Source organism: Python bivittatus, unplaced genomic scaffold (genome assembly GCF_059951505.1).
Source record: "Python bivittatus isolate LINGU-HERP-01145 unplaced genomic scaffold, Pbiv_v1 ctg000850_np1212, whole genome shotgun sequence".
Classification (NCBI taxonomy): Eukaryota; Metazoa; Chordata; class Lepidosauria; order Squamata; family Pythonidae; genus Python; species Python bivittatus.
Window position 1 is genome coordinate 6,954,058 of NW_028277112.1, and position 19,972 is coordinate 6,974,029.

Genomic DNA, 19,972 nt, shown 5'->3' on the forward strand with positions numbered 1-19,972 from the left:
ACTAATCATGTAGAAGCATGTGTAAATGGCTGGCCTTACAAAGCAGTTGTGACATATTTATATGCATAACACATAGGCATAGAGGAAAAGTAATAAGGTCATAGAGATACAACAATATAGATTAGGACAATTATTTTTTTTTGTAAATAAAATCATTAGTAACTACTAGTAAATGTCAGTTCAACATCTTAGTGTTGGTAAGGCAATTGGCACATGTTGACTAGCATGCTGATCTGAGAATATCTGTGTTATCAACATTGCTTTATCAATAGTGACTGAAGTAATGTAACATTTCCTTCACCTGGATACCTTCACTTTTATTCATATACACTTATGTGTCATCTGTATCTGCCAACTTAAGATCACTTCATGTACCAGATGAAATGGAAGCTACCTCAACAGATGATTTAAGCATGTAGAAGTAGGAATCCATTCCATCAACAGTTCAGATCCACTTGAGGATGGACTCTATTGGGTAAAATGTCTTAATTTTCTTTTAAAACTTTCCCTTTCTCCTATCTTCCTTTACCAGATACTATGGGCTTTTTCACATAATAGTTTTCATTCTTTCCTCATAAACCACATTGAAGTAAGCCAATCTACACTTCAAAACATCAAGGGCATTCAGGGAAAACCCCAAGTCAATCAGTTCATGTAGCTGACCAGTAGAACAATGGGATTCCAGCAGTATCTGCTCCTTGGGCTGCCATGGCATAAGGAATAATTATTTAAAAAACCTCTCATGCCCACTTCACACACACACAAAAAGAAAATGAATTGCTAGCGCTCCTTCCACATTTTCAGTACAAATTGTGTGAATCTGGCTGTTTGCAAAAGGAATATTAAACATGTATTATGGTGGGGAAGCCATCTTGCTGTGAAGATGACATTCTGTCTGTTCTTACAAAAAAGCCTTTGCTGGCTGATACTAAAAGGATAAAGTGGCAACATGTCTGCAACTACTTTACACAGTTCCCCCCCTCCACTCCCCTCTCACACACACATGCAGACACAGAAACCTGCTTGTGAGAGAGAAATAGAGATGGATTAATTAACAGCCTGGGTTGAGACAAGAGTTTGGCCTGCACTGCTTATGTAAGCAAGGAAAATCAAGCCAGGCTGTTTAACATTAAGGATTGTGAAACTGCCTAGCAGTGTTAGATTCATAGATTAGATTCCCAGTATTCCTCCATCCCTAGTATATTGCAGCAGATCCCATGGAAGAGTTGCTTATAACTAGCATTTTGGAAACATGGGGAAGTAATAGTAATAAAGCCACTTGAAAAACAGAAAGCCTGCATGTTTCAGAGGTGCAAAAAAGACCCAGTTTTCCTTTAGTTTGAGATCCACCAGCATAAAAAAAAAAATGCAAATTTAACCCTTAAAATTAGCTAACATTTTAGGGGATAGCAGGTCTAGAGCTAATGTGCAGTACTACTCAGTTTATGTATTCAGAGTATATAGCTTTGCTTAATATATACATTTGTGCAAGGCATTTTCTTCACTATAGTAATTTTATGTACCGCATTTTCACTAACACAAGGTTTTGTATTTTTTTCAAATGCTAAGTTTGAAGAAATTTGAATGCCCAAAGATAATTGTGAAGAGAATAGAAATGTTACATTACACATAGCTTATAGCATGTTACAATTTATTGTTCTTTCTTTACATCTTCAATGCTTATAAAACACACTTATACCGATAAAAATGTTCTTACAGTTCTGCACTTCTAGATTATAACTTCCGCTAAAATAATGTGAATATGAAATATTTGCTTAACAAAAAATATACTATTCCCAAGGACTGCTAATATTAACCTCTGAGGTATATATTATATGTTTTACTGATTATTTTATGAAAATGTACAGTTCAATATTTCAGAAGGTTAATTATGACTTAACACTATAAAGAAAGCAAAGCAAAGTGACTTGCATTCCAGTGCATGTTATTTGAAAATTGTTTTCAAAGTTACACCGAGTAGAAGTTCACTGCAATATGCTAGGATTCTTCTGTAAAAATTGAGATATGATACAATATAGAAATGTAGAAAGGTATGTGAACTTATTAGCAAGATCTGCTCCATCCTTCCTCACTCATAAAGGTAGAGTTTGTGGAATTTCTATTTTCTGAGAGTTGTTATTAAAAAACTGTGGCTATTTAATATCCTGAATAGTTTTTCTGCACATGCCATTCCAATCAACATTAAGTTGCTGTTTAGAAAAAGTCAGCTATAATCACTTCTCCAATCCACATTTAAAAGATAACAAGATAATTGACAATTCAGTGATATATACGTGACAAGGCTATATTTCAGCAGTAAAAGTAGGATTCAATACTTCAGTTTGAAAATTTTTGGGTTGAATGTTGCTTTTCTTAGATAGCATTCACATTCTCTTTTAACTCTTACTTCCCTAATGATATTCTCCCACACAAAGCTAATGACTTTCTCTGTATACTCAAAATGCACTACCTATGAAATAAAGTTGGAATGGGTCTTCAAATATAATCACAGATTTCTAAACACCTGGATTTAGGTCCTTTTCTGCATCAGAATCAATTTTAAAACTATGGTAATGACCCCAAAGGTTTTGTTTCCACATCCATATGGTCCACCGAGAAAACTTGAAAGTAACTGTCCCTCCAACAAACAAGTTATACTTGCATCATTTAGATATTTTCAAATGCCACAGCACAGTCAGATGGAATCTAATATACCTATTTTGTTGCAATATAGACACAGGTCACAAAAATACTACAATTTTTGTTTAGAATGTCAAGATTTACAAATATTAAACTTTCAAAATTCTTTAGTTTTAAAATGTATGGCTATAAGGAAAATTGCTGAACAAGATGACTTGTACTGGATAGAAAGTAAACTTTGCTATATAACTAAAGTATTTACTAGATCATATAAACTTTTGATTTACCCAAATCAAAAAATAAGGCAAACAAAAGGATTTGTTAAGCACCTATGTAAAATACTGCTCAATCCAGTGTTCCATGAATGTGAATCTTTGTCCTAAACACAAAATGTGCAACACTTCTTTAGGAATTGTTCAGAGAGAATTAAGAATTGACGTTGCTGGGAGATCACCAAACACCTGGTTTGGGTTGTGGAGAACCTGAATCCAAATTCCTGTTTGCCAAAGGAGGAGATGGCTAAATCCTGGTTCCCTGTTGTTCCAAGTAAGTCATTACATATAAATAGTTAAGTGGCACCCTAGCACATAAGCAATATTTAATACATATGGATCTCTGAAAGACTGCATTTCATGTAACTGAGCTACACATGGAATTAAGACAGTGACACCTGAATGCATGCAACATATTCATATTTAAGAAAATATCTCAATGACTGAAATACAAATATTTTTAATTAAAAAAGTAAAAAGATACCAATTTTATCTATTATTGCAGAATAGGATCATCAGTGCACATGGTTCGACTAAGTTCTTAGAAAGTTTTACAGTATCTTACGGTACATAAAGCTTTTCCTTAATTCACAAGATAAACATACTAAATTTTAGTTACTAATTTTACAGGAAAAAAAATATACAGTAAATAAATATTTTAAAATGGTAAAAAAAATCTTGCTGGTAAAATTAAAGTCATTCTAAGTATTCCAATTCATAATTTTGTCATATTCCTGAATTCTTTGTTTTATGTGAGAAAGTTTGTTCTTTAGGTATTCACATCGTTCTTTTTTCTCTAGAAACGTGGGATCCTGAAATACAAATGATTCAGAAAGTAAATCTTGCAATATTCATGCCTTTGGATTAGCTGGATTCAGTCATAAAATATGTGAACTTCATTTACTTATGTTTTTTGTTTGCATGCTTTAATCTTTTGTTATTTGGGATGGTGTAAGCAATACATTTAATTGATTAAATTAGTATGCTTATATCCTGAATAAAAGATGAATGAAAAATAAAATCTAAGCAAAACTTTGCTCTGACGGATCATTTGTCTTAAGAATTTGTCCTTATAGTTCTTTTTCACCTTCTGATATTCATGTCTTTGTTTTATACATACAGTACTATTATTTAATTTTATGCATATTCAATCACTATCTTATTGGTAGAGCACTTGATTTATAGGAAGGTTCAATCCCTGGCTCTAACATGAAATCCTGGCAGCCACTATAGAAAATACTTAAAATATTCAGTGATTTGGTTTGATATAAAACAGATTGCTATGTCATCCTTTGGTCTCGGGCATGGCAGTAAAGCCATTATTAGACAATTGGGGAAGTTGTCTCCAGTGCTGAAATCCTGTCTCCATATCCCTCATTTATCAGTGTTAAAAAGAGAGAAAAGGAGTGAAGACTAATCATTCTATTGATTTCAGTGTGAGAGAACACAGGACTTTGTAAAAGCTGCTTTACACTGAGTAAGACACGAGTCCATCCGGTCCAGTATTAGCAACAGAATTACACTTTTTCAAGCATCTTTGAAGATATAAAGAACTTAATTGGGAACTACTATATTCAAGATATGGCTTTTACACCAGTCTAGGGAGATGTGAGGATTAGATCAGGCAAGATCAGAAGCAAAGGGACTGAGAGTAGAGTGATCTGTTACAATAGCAATATACAGGACAACCATTCCTCCTGCTGAGCAACAGGTAGCTCTTAGCATGTAAGATGCACATGTGGCAGAAATGTGGTCTGAATGTGGTCTGTGCGCGTGTGTGTACACACACACACACACACACACACACACACACAGAGCTTTAATCTTATAGTCTGTCACTGCTGATTTTCTTTGCAATAATGGTTCTTTTAGTATCAACAAACTGATGGAAATCCTGGAAGCTCATGGGTCCAGGGCATCCCTGGTGGTCTTTTTATTATTGCTCTGAACATCAAAGTCATTGACAGCAATAAATCCATAAAAAAGACAATACTCACATTCTTTTTCTTTTTATACTGTTGGAGAACACTGGCAATTCTGTCATGTTCCTAAAAAAGAAAAAAAATGCAAAACATCAACATATATTTTATCTATTTATTAAATTTGTATACATACATTCTTTATAACTTTGTTTTATTTTCTACTATGTACAATGTTTTTGTTCTATTAACATTTTCCTATTATTTCTCACATTTTTAATACTGCTGCTGTCTGACCCCATAATGACTCTGGATAGTGTACAGTATTATAAACAATCAAAATTACTGTCATGTTTGCGAATGGTCTCTAAACAAGACCATGTTTTGTTTATAACCAACAAAAAGGAATGATAGATGTCCAGAAAAAGCAATACACCCTCTCCTTGTTTAGCAACTGCAATTTGTTCCTTAAATTGGAAGCAAAATGGTAAGAGAACATGTGACTGAAAGAGAGAGAGAGAGAGAGAGAGAGAGAGAGAGACATTGCGAAGATCAGTGGTTGCTGCCGATTCATTTAGATAAATTTCTCTCATACAGTTACGCCAGCTTTTACTCTCACTCCAGCATGCACTATTGTCAGGTGCAAGAAATTTGGTTGTAAGTGTGCACATTGGTTGGAAAATTATTTTTTTTAAAATTACTGCTGTATTTGGGAATGGTCTCTAAACAAGGTAGCTGCTAAACGAGGAGTGGCTGTAAAATAATAACTCTCAATGCCACTTGTGTTCTGTTCTAACATTTAACTTGATCATGGCAAAGTTTGAATGTCACCATAAAGAGATCACTTGCTTGCTGGATCAACTTTGGTAAGACTTGCATAGCCACTGAGCTCTGTTAGAAGCTGGCCTCTCTGACAGATACATCTTCAGTCAGAAACACAAAGGAAGAAGTAGACCAAGCATACGGTGATTACTAGCTCCAGTCATTTAACTGTTAAATAACAGGTGTAAGTAAACTACCAAGACTTTCTTTGCCTCTTCTCTAACAAGTAATGAATCTTAGCAACAAATATAAAATATGTATAACTTCCAAAAACTAAGGGATTACCATGATTAGGCTGCTGTTCAGCCTAATCTACTGATATCTACCTATAAATATAAACTTTAAATCCATACTTACAAGAGTATTTCCAGGATGCTGAGGAAGCTTCCTCATAAGGGCATCTAACTCATCAAACTTCTTCAAAACTGCCTGAACTTCAGAAGACAGCTCTTTATATTCAGAAAACTGATCATTAAATACAGCTTTATAACGGTCTCTTTCCTCATCTGTCCGAATTGATGGGTATTTTCTATAAGCAAAAAGCTTATAATCAGTGGTATGTCAGCAATTTAGTAAATTGTAAATGCATGTTATAGAATTAAAAAAAAATAACTTTAAAATGTATAGCATGGAAAATTCTATACAGATTATTAAATATTGCATCAATCAAGACTAGGACCATTGTTTCCCTTAGCATACAATATTTGGACTGCAATCAGGATAATCTCTTATCTGGAAAGCATTTGGTGGAATGGGCTGGGCCAGATAATATTCTGAACATTCCAACAAGTTGACTGAATTCACACATCATATGGTTCAAGTATGAGCTGACAAGTGACTATTGGTTAGGTGCCTTTATAATCCTAAAACATTTACAATGTTAATAGCTGAGTTTGCATAAACACTAAGCCAAATCCAAACAACCACATTACAGTTTAATATGTGTGACTCCATTATATACTTATTATTTCCTAAAGCTTAATAAAAATTAAAATTCAAAATCTAAAGCATACTTTTCTAGTTTAAAAAGACTAGGAAGTCTTCCCATGATGTGGCTTTACAGCTTACGCAGCATACTTTTTAGGAAGCGTGAATAACAGACTAACCTTCTCAACTTAGTAAACTACATTTGTTGGATTTATATGTTGTATTTTTAAATCTTATAATGTGTCTTGTTTTTAGTTTAGTATATTATTGGAACCCAGCCAGTGTGATTTGTAAAGTCTGATTTAAGGCTTAACATAATGATGATCTTAAATACTATTTTGCAAGCTAAAAATACTTATACTCACGCTAAGTAATCCGGCATCACTATAGGTTTAGGAATATGTCCTGCTGGTATATGGCCATTAAGTACTTCAGGTTTCATTTCTGCACCCTTCAGTTTCTTTATTGCTACTTTGGGTGTGTCATTTTCATGATCTTCATACTATGTAAAAAGGATAGAAAAGTCTTACTCTTGCTGAGATTTGCATTAAGTAACTAAGAGTACAATCCCAACCTCTGGTGCTAGTTTGCTGGAATGAACAATTGTGTTAGAGGTAATCTGCTACCTTCTGTAAGCTCATTTGGACAAGAAGGCTTTGTAGAAAAAAAACTATCACTGGCATCTTTTGTAGTACAATACTGTTGTTACAGAGGCTTAAGGTACTTGTAGTAGCCCTCAATCGCCCTACCCCAAACCATCCCATTTGAAGGTACTTTAATTTTTGAAAACAATATTCATGCTGCCTCTTAAAACCCATAGGGAAAGTAACCATTTAATCCCTTTTCCATTAGATTTTTGCAGGTGGCAATAGCTACAATAAGATACCTCAACATCAGGGAGGGAAATCATTTTCTGGGGGATAAGGTGGTGATGGTAGAGCATGAAACCAAAATTTGTGACTTTCACTAGAACAGATTTTTTTTTTAATAAGGATCCATTTTTTGCATCTCCTTTTGAAACTAAGGTAGCCCAAATTCTGTAACTACAAATTAAATAGAGCATATGCAGTTTTTGTTCTTACCATTCTTTTGGGGGAAAATGATTGTGACTTCATCTAATAAAAGAAACAGAAATAACAGTATTAAATGTATACATCCAGACTACAACCACCTGATAATGCTATTATGGAACGACAGTAGCAAAATCATTTCATTTTGTACTGACAAAATATAGGTTCTGGTGGTGTATATGCCTCTTTTTTTAACCTGGGCAGAGAATTTGGTACTGAAAGCAAAATTAAGCATCTTTCAAATACAGATGGTAGTCTGTACACCCCCAAAAAATATGGTTTTTATTTAGGCAGACTTTTGAAATGTTAACTGTTTTTTCAGTTTTTTTGTTGTTTCAATGCATATTTTATTTTAACTACAAAATTTCTATTTTTTATTTTTATTAGCTGGTACCAGCTGCATTCAGTGACTGATAGAATAAGGAGTGATTTCAACAAAATTTTATCTACATGGGAAATGAGTATCTTTACATTATAATAATTAAATTTTTGTACACAGAAATTAAAATGGTTGAAAAGTCTTTTGATAGCAAGCCTGTGCATGTCACTTTCTAAAACTAGAGAGCAATTCAGAAAAAAGAGCACATTGTAAGACACTACATGATGACTCACATGATATAATCTATACATATGGTTTATATTTATAGTTCTCCTCTAAAACATTCCTTCTAAAGCTTGGTTTCTATTACAACTCTTGGCTAAGAATTCGTATAAAAAGCAAGAATGACAATTTACCAGTAAGAAAATCCAGGTAATTATCTGTAATTATATGTAAAACCACTCGTTTTACAGATTACCCTAAAATAAGTTTTGAAGAACTGTTGGGGGAAGGAGCAGTTACAAAGGAGATCTTTTCTACTTCTCCCTAAATCCAAGCATTACAAAGAATAGGTTTCCACTCCTTTCTTGAAACTTCTTTGGTGATCTGCAATGACAGAAAATGCCCCTTAACTTTCTAAAAGCTCTATTTCTTCTTATCTGTCTGATACAATTTTCTGAATCTTGAAGGAAAGTGAAAAAATGAAGGAAATAACCTTTATGGAAGCAATATACCCCATCTTTCATTAAAAAAACATGCACAGAAATACAGCTTGTATGTTCTTGAAAACTTACCTGCTCTTCCATGAACTCTCTGTGTCTGCGTGCAGTTTCATGTCTCCATAGTTTTAAGCAAACTATTGCACCAATGAGATATAAAATCATTGTTGCAAACAAAAAAATAATTCCAGCTGTCTGTCCTCCTTCTATACGGCAAAAAGCGGCATTCATTGGTGTGTTAAATAATTGATAGGAGCAAAGTCCTCCTCTGTTTGTATCATTTACATAGACAATAGCAGCTGACATATATAAAATAAACAAAGCCACATTGATTCCAAATTCAGTTAAAGGCCACCAGTGGGAATCTAGAAGAATAGTTCTGTAGTACATTGACATACCAAGTACCAGAAGTATAATAGTCACTATCCAGGCAAGTGCTGCTACAACGAGAACAAAAGGAGTTTTGGGTCCATTGTAATAATAACTGCCATACATGTTGCTTGCACCATAGCCATATGGTTGTGAAAAACCATACATGTTGTACCACTCATTGTCCTTGTGAATGTAAGCTGTGATACAGGCAAATACAGCTGCACCTAAGAGCAGTTCAACAACACCCAAGATCCTAAGCAATCCTGCCCAAGATTTCATGTAGGAATATCTCAGGTTAAAAGCTTCTACTTTCTCACTATATGTCAGAGCCTGAGTATGCTTTCCCAGAGAGCCATATGGATCTGGAGGGAAAATGGCTTCAGCTTCTTTTTGTGAAGTATAAGTTCCCCCTGATCCTCCATATGGATCCTGATAAGAGCTTGGTGCTGAAGTAGGGACTGGTTTCACTGGAGTAAGTGTTGGAGATGATGGTGGAGAGCATTGAATTCCATCTGAAATGGCAGATACTGGCTTGTTCCATTCTGGATCATCTCTTTTTCCTCTGAAGAAGTTTTTCCATGAATCTGGAATGAATTTTCTCACTGGCTTGATATCAGGGATTCCAGCTGACTCTTCATTGTCACTTGGATAAAATTCAGGCCCAAACGGTGGCTGCAGTGGAAGAGGTGGCGGCAAAGGGTCCGAATTCAGTACCTCATTAGCATCTTCTGGAGAAGGGGAATCCACATATACTTTATCATAATGGACAGCACGACTGTGCTGCCCTGCTCTGTGCTCCAGTGATGTATTCCTTGAAGACATTTGTGACCTTTTCCCCTGTTTCAGAAATAATAATTAAAAAAACTCTGAAAATTACCATATTTTTTCTAAGCAGGGGACAAATACTTCAAATAAAGCCTTAAAAAGGAAAGCGAGCTGAATTCCTGCACTCACAGCCAGAAAAAACTAATATGAACTAATTGAGAGACAAGTCCTTCCATAATAAGGCAACTCAGAACTCCCAAGTCACTTGGATTGCTTTGGGTTTGATATTGGGTTTAATCATAATTTAATGCCTGAATCTCTTCCAGAGCCTGTGAAACTACAACAGTGAAGATGGCAATGGATAAGGAAAAAAGCTTAAACTTGCCTCACGTGCAAGTTCAAAGTCCAGTCTGCCACAACAGGAGGCCCAGTTTAGGGAACAGCAAGACGCCTGGATAGTCTGAGAGAATCCAAAATAGGTTCACAGGAAAGAGCAGCGCAGAGACCATAATTTAGATAGTGAAGAAAACAATGTCAAAAATGCTAATACCTCACTCCTTTCCCCAGTATTCTCTATTCCAGTGGTTCTCAATGTAGGCTATCTGACACTCTCCCCAAAGGCATGCCATATTTCTAGAAGGCCACAGTCTTTATATGATACAGTTTAGATTAATAAACAGTGCGGATGGCAAAGAACCTTTTTTTCCAGCTAACGGCGACTATGAGGGGTTCACAGAGGTAACCGAGCAAAAAAGGTTGAGAACCCCTGCCCTGTTGGGCTGCCTAGAGAGAGAGAGAGCGGGCGGGGGCGGGAGACTTAACATTACCCACGCATACTTACTAGTTGCCAGCATTAAAGTACACGTTTAAATCTACAATCCTTCACCCGCTTACCTTTGAGTATAACCCATTAAACTTAGCGGGCCTCACTTCCAAGGAAATATCCACAGGATTTCACCAGAAGCGTCTCAGAAAGGCGAATTCCCACCCAATTCCCAACTGCTTCCCATTTTCCTCTCCTCTGGCCCCCACAAATCGCGCAACAGCACAGGCACCTTGCACCCGCTCCTCCCTCTCCCGAAAGCCCCGAGCGGGACAACACAGCGGCGCCTTTCTGCCGCGAGCGTGCCAGCCTCGCCCGCTCTGCTCGGACCGGATCTTCCCACCCCGGTAATAACATGCCCACTCACTCTTTCAGACAAAAGGGCGGGCAGAATATCCCGCTACGGACGGAGGAACAATGGCCAGAAGAACAATCCCTTTTCCGTCTCGCTTTCCCGGAGGCGTTTCTTTCGGGGGCGGCTCAGCCGTCCCGCCCATCTAGTCATGCGCGAAGTCCTTCTGGCCGTAACGCTACCCGCCTACCTGCCTCGCCCGCTCCAGGTAGACCTGCGCAGGACAACAGGTTGGTTCTTTCCGCTTTCTGCGCTGAACCTTTGCATCCTCCCGTCCCCTCCCAATAGTAATTGGTTTTATGATTCCGACTTTACATCGCGGGGAACGAGTCTCGCATTTCTGTCATCCAGGTTTTAAACGAAAAGGAAAAAAACCCTCCAATGTTCTTTATTAGGGAGGACAGCTAACTGGGTAGATGTAGATGAAGACTTGGGTTACTATAGCCAGAACGAATAGCAATTGGCAAGAAATGCAAAGTGGAATAGGAAGAGGAGGGCAGAATAGTCTCACCCAAGTGTCTCCAAATGCAAAGATAAAAAACTAATACAAACTAAGAAGAATATAAAAAGTAAAAAAATAAAAAATAAAAGGTGCAGAGAAAAAGGAAAACAATTAGAAAAAGGGGGAAAAATAAGAAAAAAAAAGAAATATAAAGAAGTAACTCCCCTGTCCCTCCAGACAAATATAAACAACTTCAGTAACTTAGCACCTTCTCTAATATTTAAATTTTAAAAAATCTCTTCTTCCCATATCTCATCCTTTCTCAGTTAACAAACTGTAAAAACTCATCATTCAGTCCTAATCAGCAAGTCCATTAAGAGCTACCAGAAATAATAACACATATATTTTAACCTTAAATAAATCCATTTTATATTCTAGCATCACTTTCTCTAAAAAATAAAGCAAAAGAAATATCTCCCCATATCGTATCTGTTGTCTATAAACAAATCTTTAAAACCTTGTCAATTAGTCCTGGTAAAAAAACATTGCATTAAAAGCACAACATATGTATTTTAACCCTGACTGAATAAATCCACTTTATATTCCTTCTGTTTACTTTTAAAAAGCTTGATCTTTAATTTATTTGAAGGAAATAATGTCCCAAAAGTTGATTTCTTATCATTTTCTCTTTGTCTCCTCTCAGAAACTCCTTCACTAGTTTAACATGTCTGTTTTGTAAATCCAAGATAAGAAAGCTATCCAAGTCACTCTTCTGATTTATTATTTGTATGTCCCCTTTAATTGTTAAGACATCAGCCAGTTTTATTTGTAAATTCAATGTGGCATCTTTTCCATATCACCCTTGTAGTCTGGCAGTTTTAAGTCCATTTTCAGATCCAAATTCAGATCAGCCTCAGTCTCTATTTTGTCCGATAAAATCTGTTCCTCTTCTGTAGCCTCTGTTAAATCCATTTTTATAGTGGCAGACAATCTTAAGAGTATTTTTTGGGTACATTGTTCCCAAATATCCTTGATTTCTTCCATAGTCAAATAATATTGCTCCTTTGAATTAATAGGTCTCTTCTCCTTTAATTGTAATCCTTAGTTCTCTCTGGTTCCCTCTAGTCAACCTTCAGAGTCCCCTCTTATCATATGTTTATTTTCCAGTCAACAAAACTTTCCCACAGGAGGATTTCTTACAGTTAATTTCAAAATCTTTGTATATATTTTGATCAAATTTTAAACAACACAGGTCTTTCAAGTCCATCTGGCCCCTTAACTTTCCAAAATCAACCTTATGGTCCCCCTTTTGCTGTTTTCAAAAGTAAATTTTTTTCTTTTTAATCCTTAAACTTACATGAAACTTCTTTCATCAAGGATAAAAGGAAACTCTCCTGGCATAATGAATACAATACAATACAATACAATACAAAATACTTTAATGACCAAGTATAAAATATATACAAGGAATTTGTCTTCAGTGACGAACAGCAAGATCAACGGTGCATTTGGATAGCAACAGAAAAATAATAAACAGTAACAATAACACTACACAGTAAAATAACTTTTTCAAAGGGAGAAGCCACTGTCCAGCACATATCAAGTCATGTAGTATTTAACAGAGCAATTGCACAAGGGAAAAAACTATTCCAATGTCTAGATGTTTTAACATATGGTGCTCTGTAGCGCCATCCTGAAGGAAGAAGTTGGAACAGTTTATATCCAGGATGGGAAGAATCTGCAGATATCCTCTCTGCCCTCCTTTTGACCCTCACAGTATACAGTTCTTCTATAGAAGGCAGACGGGTTGCAATTATCCTTTCTGCAGACTTAACTATCCGTTGGAGTCTGAGTCTGTCCTGTTTGATTGCAGAATCAAACCAGACAGTTATAGAGGAACAGATAACAGACTCAATGATTCCCCTGTAAAACTGTACCAAGAGCTCCTGGGATAATTTAAACTTCCTAAGTTGCCGCAGGAAGAACATCCTTTGCTGTGCCTTTTTAATGATGGCTGTAATGTTAAGCATCCATTTCAGGTCTTGGGAAAGTATAGAACCCAGGAACTTGAAGGACTCTACCACTGATACTGGGCTGTTGAGTATGGTAAGGGGAGGAGTACTAGAAGGATTCTTCCTAAAGTCCACAATCATCTCCACAGTTTTAAGTGTGTTCAATTCCAAGTTATTACAACCACACCACAAGACCAGCTGTTGAACCTCCCGTTTTTATGCTGACTCATTTCCATTTCGAATTAGACCAATGACAGTTGTATCATCCGCATATTTCAAGATTTTAACAGAAGAGTCTTTTGAAATGCAGTCATTGGTATAAAGGGAGAAAAGCAGTGGGGAGAGCACACATCCCTGAGGGGCACCAGTACTGATTAACCGGGTACTGGATGTAATTTTGCCTAACCTCACGTGTTGTTTCCTACCTGTTAGAAAACTGATTATCCATCTACAGGTATGGTCAGACACAGTAAGCTGGATCAGTTTGTTGTAGAGAATTTCTGGCACAATAGTATTAAATGCTGAGCTGAAGTCCACAAAAAGAACTCGTGCGTAAGACCCCGGAAATTCAAGATGTTGCAGAATATAGTGAAGGGCCATATTAACAGCATCATCCACTGACCTGTTTCCACGGTAAGCAAACTGCAGTGGGTCTAACAGGGGATCCGTGATGGCTTTCAAGTGAGCCAGCACTAACCTCTCAAAGGTCTTCATGACCACAGATGTCAGCGCAACAGGTCTGTAGTCATTCAGCTCACTAATGGGGGATTTCTTAGGAACTGGGATGATTGTAGAGCTCTTAAAACAAGAAGGGACATAACCCGTCTCCAGCGATTTATTAAAAATATGCGTGAAAACGGGGGCCAGTTGTTCTGCACAAGCTTTCAGACACGAGGTGGTCACACTGTCTGGACCAGGAGCTTTTCCAATCTTTTGCTTTTGAAACAGACCTCGCACTTCTTTTTCTAGAATCACCAGAGAAGGGACCCGGGGGATTGGGGACAGGTGTAGAGAAGTTTAATGCTGATGATGTATCTGAGATACAATTGGCAGCAACAGATAACATTTGTTCATTCTCAAACCTGCAAAAAAACCTGTTGAGATCGTCTGCCAATTGATGACTCTCTTCAATCAGGAGAGGTGGGTTGTTAGAGCCGATGATGTTCTTCAGCCTTTTCCACACAGTCACAGGATCATTTGCTGAAAACTGACTTTTCAGCTTTACTGAGTCGTTTCTCTTTGCTCCCTTAATCTCTCTCGTGAGTACATTTCTAGTCCGATTATACATAATCCTGTCCCCATTGCTATGGGCCTCCTCCTTGTCACGACGCAGCTGTTTAAGCTTTGCTGTGAACCACGGCTTGTTGTTATTATATATATATGTATGTTTTTGGTGGACACACATATGCCCTCACAGAAGCTAATGTATGATGTCACAGCATCAGTGTACTCATCCAGATCTGCAGAGGCAGCTTCAAAAACATTCCAGTCTTTGCACTCTAAGCAGGCCTGTAGATTTAACTTAGCATTATCAGACCATATCTTCACTGGTTTGATCACAGGCTTTGCAGTTTTAAGTCTCTGCCTGTAGGTGGGAATGAGATGAATCATGCAATGATCAGATAATCCAATTGCTGCATGTGATATAGAACAGTAGGCTCCTTTTAATGTGGTGTAGCAATGATCCAATATATTCTTGCCCCTGATAGGACAACTAACATGTTGTATATATCTGGGCAACTCATAAGTGAGATTAGTGCTGTTAAAGTCTCCTAAAACAATAAGTAAAGAGTCTGGGTATTTCTGTTCTATACCAATTATCTGGTCTGTTAAAGTCTGTATTGCGCTATTTGGAGAAGCAGGAGGTATATAAACTCCAACCAAGATGAATGAAGAAAATTCCTGTGGAGCATAATATGGTTTGCAGTTAATAACTAAAGTCTCTAAATGCATACTGCAAGATTTATGTAGGATTTTAACATCTTTACACCAATGGGTATTAACATAGAAGTGTATTCCACCTCCCTTTTGTTTGCCCGATGATGCTGTAACTCGATCTCCCCTGTAGAGATGAAAGCCTGAAAGTTGTAAGGATCTATCCTCCATTAAATGATTAAGCCACGTTTCAGTGAAACAAAGGGCTGCAGCATTTGAGAAGTCAGAATTATTCCGAGTTAAAATGAATAGTTCGTCCATTTTGTTGATTAGTGAACGTATGTTTGTTAAATATATTGAAGGAAGAGGAGTTCTGGTTCGTTGCTTTCTAAGTCTTACCAAGATTCCAGCTCGCTTTCCCCTTTGTCGGTATCTCATGAAACTTGCCCTTCTGAAGGTTCTTAACATCCAAAAAGTCAATAACAAGCAATGCTGATTAAGAGAGGAAGTAGACAAACCCAGTGCCTGTTTGAAGGTGCCAAACCATGGCTTAGGCAAGATGATTCCACTCCCTACCCGGCTCCCAGAGCTCTAAAACCTGCAAGAGACCACTATTTTATGATCTCTTCATGGGGAACCTCTGTATGAAGTAAACTTGTGGGTGATCCTAGTCCTCTCTTTGATCCCGAGAGGAGTTCCAAGAAGCTGATCCATTCACTGGCTCTTCTTTCTGTCACAGCCATTGGCTCCACTCTCTGCAGAGCTGTCTTCAGTCCACCATTGCTTCTCCGGAAGTCCGTGTCTCCAACTTTGTTAAAGCATGTTATTTAAGTGGTTGTCATTGCAGATCCAGCTGCTATGGTGGTGTGACACAGGGCTCCTTTTTATTTTAATTAGACATTTTAGAGAAAGGGTATAAGCAAAATAAAAGACAAGTAAAAAGAACAAGAGAGTTCTAATAAGTAAACCAAGAAAATGTCATGGAGATTACAGTTTTCCAATCTATCATTAATTACTTATGAATTATAGGCTATATTATATCTCTTTCAAGGACTAAGAATTACTATGAAGTTTTGAACCAAGAAGAACTGCTTTCGTACTGATTGTTGCAGCAAAGCAGTACATGCCTCAGAAAAAAGTAAGACATTTCTCCAAAGTATTAAAGAAAGTAGTCTGGCTTTATTTGACTCTTCAAGAGAAGTCGTCTGTGCATGGGCACAGATGATAGCCTATGGTTGGTGATTTGGTTGCTTTGGTATGGCGCCAAGGCATCTGCGCTGTATCACTTACAGTTCACTTTATGGAGCAAGGTTAAAGAAATGGTTTGTCAAAGGCTAGATCGAAATGAAATGCCCCATCAGGGCATCACACAGACCTAGCAGCTAATCATAAAATACATGTTCTGCAGAGTGCAAACTGATCAAACTAGGCGATTAGTGGATCCAAAAGTATTCTTGGTAATACAGATTACAGTTGAGGCTGGTACTTTCCTTTACACACTAACACTATAGAGCTGTGTTAGTCTATGGAGGCAACAAACCCAGATGTCTACTTTGCCCCCACATCTATACCATCAGCACCATCACAGGCCCCAACAATACACAAACAAGATTAGAGATGCCTTCATGTGCTCTTCCTCCAATGTGATATATGCCATCATCTGCCAGCAATGCTCCTCTGGATTCTACATAGAACAAATAGGACAAACTGCACAAAATAATTAATAGACATAAATAAATAATATCAGAACATTTCAACCTCCCACTACATTGCAAGGCAGACATGAAAGTGTCTGGAAAAGCAGGACTTCAACAGTACTATCAAGTGAGGAATCTTTGAATTCTTATCCATCAAAAGGTTTCAGGCAATCTCAGGTCTCAACAAACACAATGGGTTTTTAACACATTAAAATTATTATTTTTAATTAATTAATTTATTTATTAATCAAATTTGTATAGCCACCCATCTCACAGAAAAATTACTCTGAGTGGCTCGCAACAATCCAATAAAAATAACACATACATAAACTATCAGTATAAAATATAAAAATCAATATAAAAGATAAATATGATAAAAAAACAAATATACAAACCCTAGGCAAGAGAGAATAATAATAGCTAGTTCATCAGTGGAGCCACCTAAGCATGTCTCCAGTTCCCTGGGAGCCCTGGACCTGGTGACATAACCAGGTCTTGAGGGAATTCCGGAAGATCAAAAGGGATGGAGCTAATCTAATATCAGGGGGAAGAATGTTCCACAAGGTGGGCGCCACAGCAGAGAAGGCCTGATGCCTGGGACCCACCAAATATATGTCCCTAGCTAATGGTTCCCTCAACATGCCTTCTCTGCTAGATCTGATGGGGCAGGCTGAGGTAGTTGGGGAGATGGGCCCCTCAGATAATCCAGTCGTGTGCCAATTATTAGTTGATAAGGGACTTGTAATCTATCTCATATGTAACCTGCATCTGCATAACCAACCCATTTTCCCTTCCCTCCCACCCTTTGGGAAGGGTCCATACTGAACCCTTGTTTGAAGTTAAATTCCTGTATCGGCAACTAAAACTGATACATAAAAAGGGCAACTGAGTCAATTCACTTAAAGATCATGAGTGGCTTGTCTCTTCTGCCTGGAAAGACAGCTTGGCTTTTGCCTTTAAGGTGGGGTAGAAAGAAACCCTTGGAGAAAGAGACCCTTGGCACTGCTTTCTCCCTGTGACTCATCCTGGCTAGAGGCCCCAAGCTTTTCATGTTCTTCCTAGAGTGTTTGGGTATGAGCCTCTTCTTTCAGAACTGAAGCCTGATTACAAACCCTGTGGCCTTTCCTTGGAAACTCTGGGGAATGGAAAATAAGTGAGGTTTCAGAAGGACATATTACTTGGTGAAGCCTGTGTAGAAACTCAAGTACTGCCAATCAGCTGGCAAAGGTGATAGAAGGTTCAGCTGTCTGTTGTTATGAGCATCTGCTTCCTCCAAGGCCCAGGCATCAAGCCCTATGGCAACCGGAAGAGGTGTGGAGCTCATGGCCAGCTTGGCAGCTGCTGTTTCAGTCATCCCTTCTTGAGGGGACTGCAGTAGGGAGTTGAGGGTGTGCAGTGCTTATGTGGTTGGAGCTGAACATTGTTCAGTTCATCAAAACACATTCAAGGAATCCCTGGACGAGTACATTACTGTCTATTAATTTACTAGTCATTGGATTGGGATCTTCCAAATAGGAAGGCAAAACCAATTCCAAGTTAAAAAAAAAAGAGAAGGAAATCTATTATCATGGTGGTCCTATTCATACAAAAAGTCAGCAGAGCTTGCAGGCAGGTGGTCAGGTTTGCTTTCTGCAGCAATGCCGAGCTGGAACTTGGAATGAAAGCTGTCCCTCCCATGAAACCAACTTCAGAAGCCTTTTTAGCCCTATCACTGGAGCAAATGGGAGGAAAAAACTTACTTCAAAGTGCTCTGGTTCAGCTGGAGAAAAATGAGCAACCAGAATTAAAATATGTATATTGTAGGCTATAAGCAACAAAGTACCATAAATAACAGGCTCTAAAATTAAAAATGTCAATACTAATCAACTTACATAGAAGACATTCTGAGGCTTGGAACCATCTTCTGTACATCTATTCAAAAATAAACTCCCATTGAGTTAAATGAAGCTTACCTCCAAGTATAGGTTAGTAACCTTAGCATGGTTACTTAGTATAGATAGGTTCTTAATTTGTAACTGAAAGCCTGTATCTGTTTTCACCAGCAGAGCATCAGTCCTGAACAGTTCCACTTTAAAGGAACATTTTAACTAAAACTTCTGTAAGAAATCATCCATCCTATATTTGCAGGACGTGGAGAGAAGCCTACATAACCTACCTAAAACAACTCTTCACCTGGACTTCCAGAGGAAGAAATGGTGGATTGAAGATAGCTTTGCAAAAAGCGGAGCCAACAACTGAGGTGAAGAACAAAGAACTGGAGAGTAGACTGTCTCTTTGAACCTCTCCGGACAAAGAGAGGATGGGAGATCACCCACAAGTTCTCCAGACAGTTGCTCCTCACAAGGAGACAACTTTAAAAATCAAGAGAGAATTATAAATAATAAACCAAGAGAGTGACCTGGATAATTCTTTATATTGGATTTACAAAAGAGGTTTTTAAAGCTTGGATGAATCTTGTGAGAAGGGGTAAAATAGAAATGAAATCAAGTTCTTTGACATTACTTGAATGGACTAAAGATTTAGATTGTTAGAGGTAAAAGGAAGGAATATGAAGTTGTTTTATTTGATCAAGGTTAAAATAGATATGTTGTTATTTCTGGCAACCTTTAATGGACTTTTGCCGACACTGGGCCTGAAATGACAATGCTTTATGAATTTGTTTATAGATAAGAGATGGGACATGGGATAAAGAGATCATTGGATGAAAATAGAGGATGTGAAAAGTTACTAAAATTGTTTATACTTGTTGTGATGAAGGTTGGAAATCACTTTATATATTTCTTTTTCTTTACTATATTTGCACTTTTCTTTCTTTCTATTCTGTTTTTTTCTTTGCCTTTGCACTTTTTACTCTTTCTACCCTTTTAGTTTGTATTAGTTTTTACTATTGCAATTATAACAACTCATTTTACTGGTGAAATAACTGTTCATCAGTAAAAATGAACC

The 19,972-nt window shown here is 37.4% G+C and overlaps 1 protein-coding gene and 1 pseudogene across 4 annotated transcripts; both read right to left on the reverse strand.

The window, feature by feature from the left end:
• Positions 1–1,079: 1,079 nt before the first annotated feature.
• MARVELD2 (MARVEL domain containing 2) lies at positions 1,080–11,134 on the reverse strand. Of its 4 annotated transcripts, none has more exons than XM_088130490.1 (8): positions 11,016–11,134; positions 10,211–10,285; positions 8,764–9,897; positions 7,663–7,695; positions 6,946–7,082; positions 6,011–6,182; positions 4,910–4,960; positions 1,080–3,724 (listed from the first exon to the last, which is right to left on the reverse strand). In XM_088130490.1, the coding sequence occupies exons 3-8, from the start codon at positions 9,880–9,882 to the stop codon at positions 3,614–3,616; spliced, it is 1,623 nt and encodes a 540-aa protein (XP_087986616.1). In that variant the 5' UTR covers positions 9,883–9,897; positions 10,211–10,285; positions 11,016–11,134; the 3' UTR covers positions 1,080–3,613. The 4 variants fall into 4 exon arrangements, with proteins under 4 accessions (XP_087986616.1, XP_087986617.1, XP_087986614.1 ...); XM_088130491.1 differs by lacking the exon at positions 11,016–11,134 and adding an exon at positions 10,720–10,999; XM_088130488.1 differs by lacking the exon at positions 10,211–10,285.
• LOC148213757 (uncharacterized) overlaps positions 10,119–19,972 on the reverse strand; it is a 261,467-nt pseudogene continuing 251,613 nt past the window's right edge.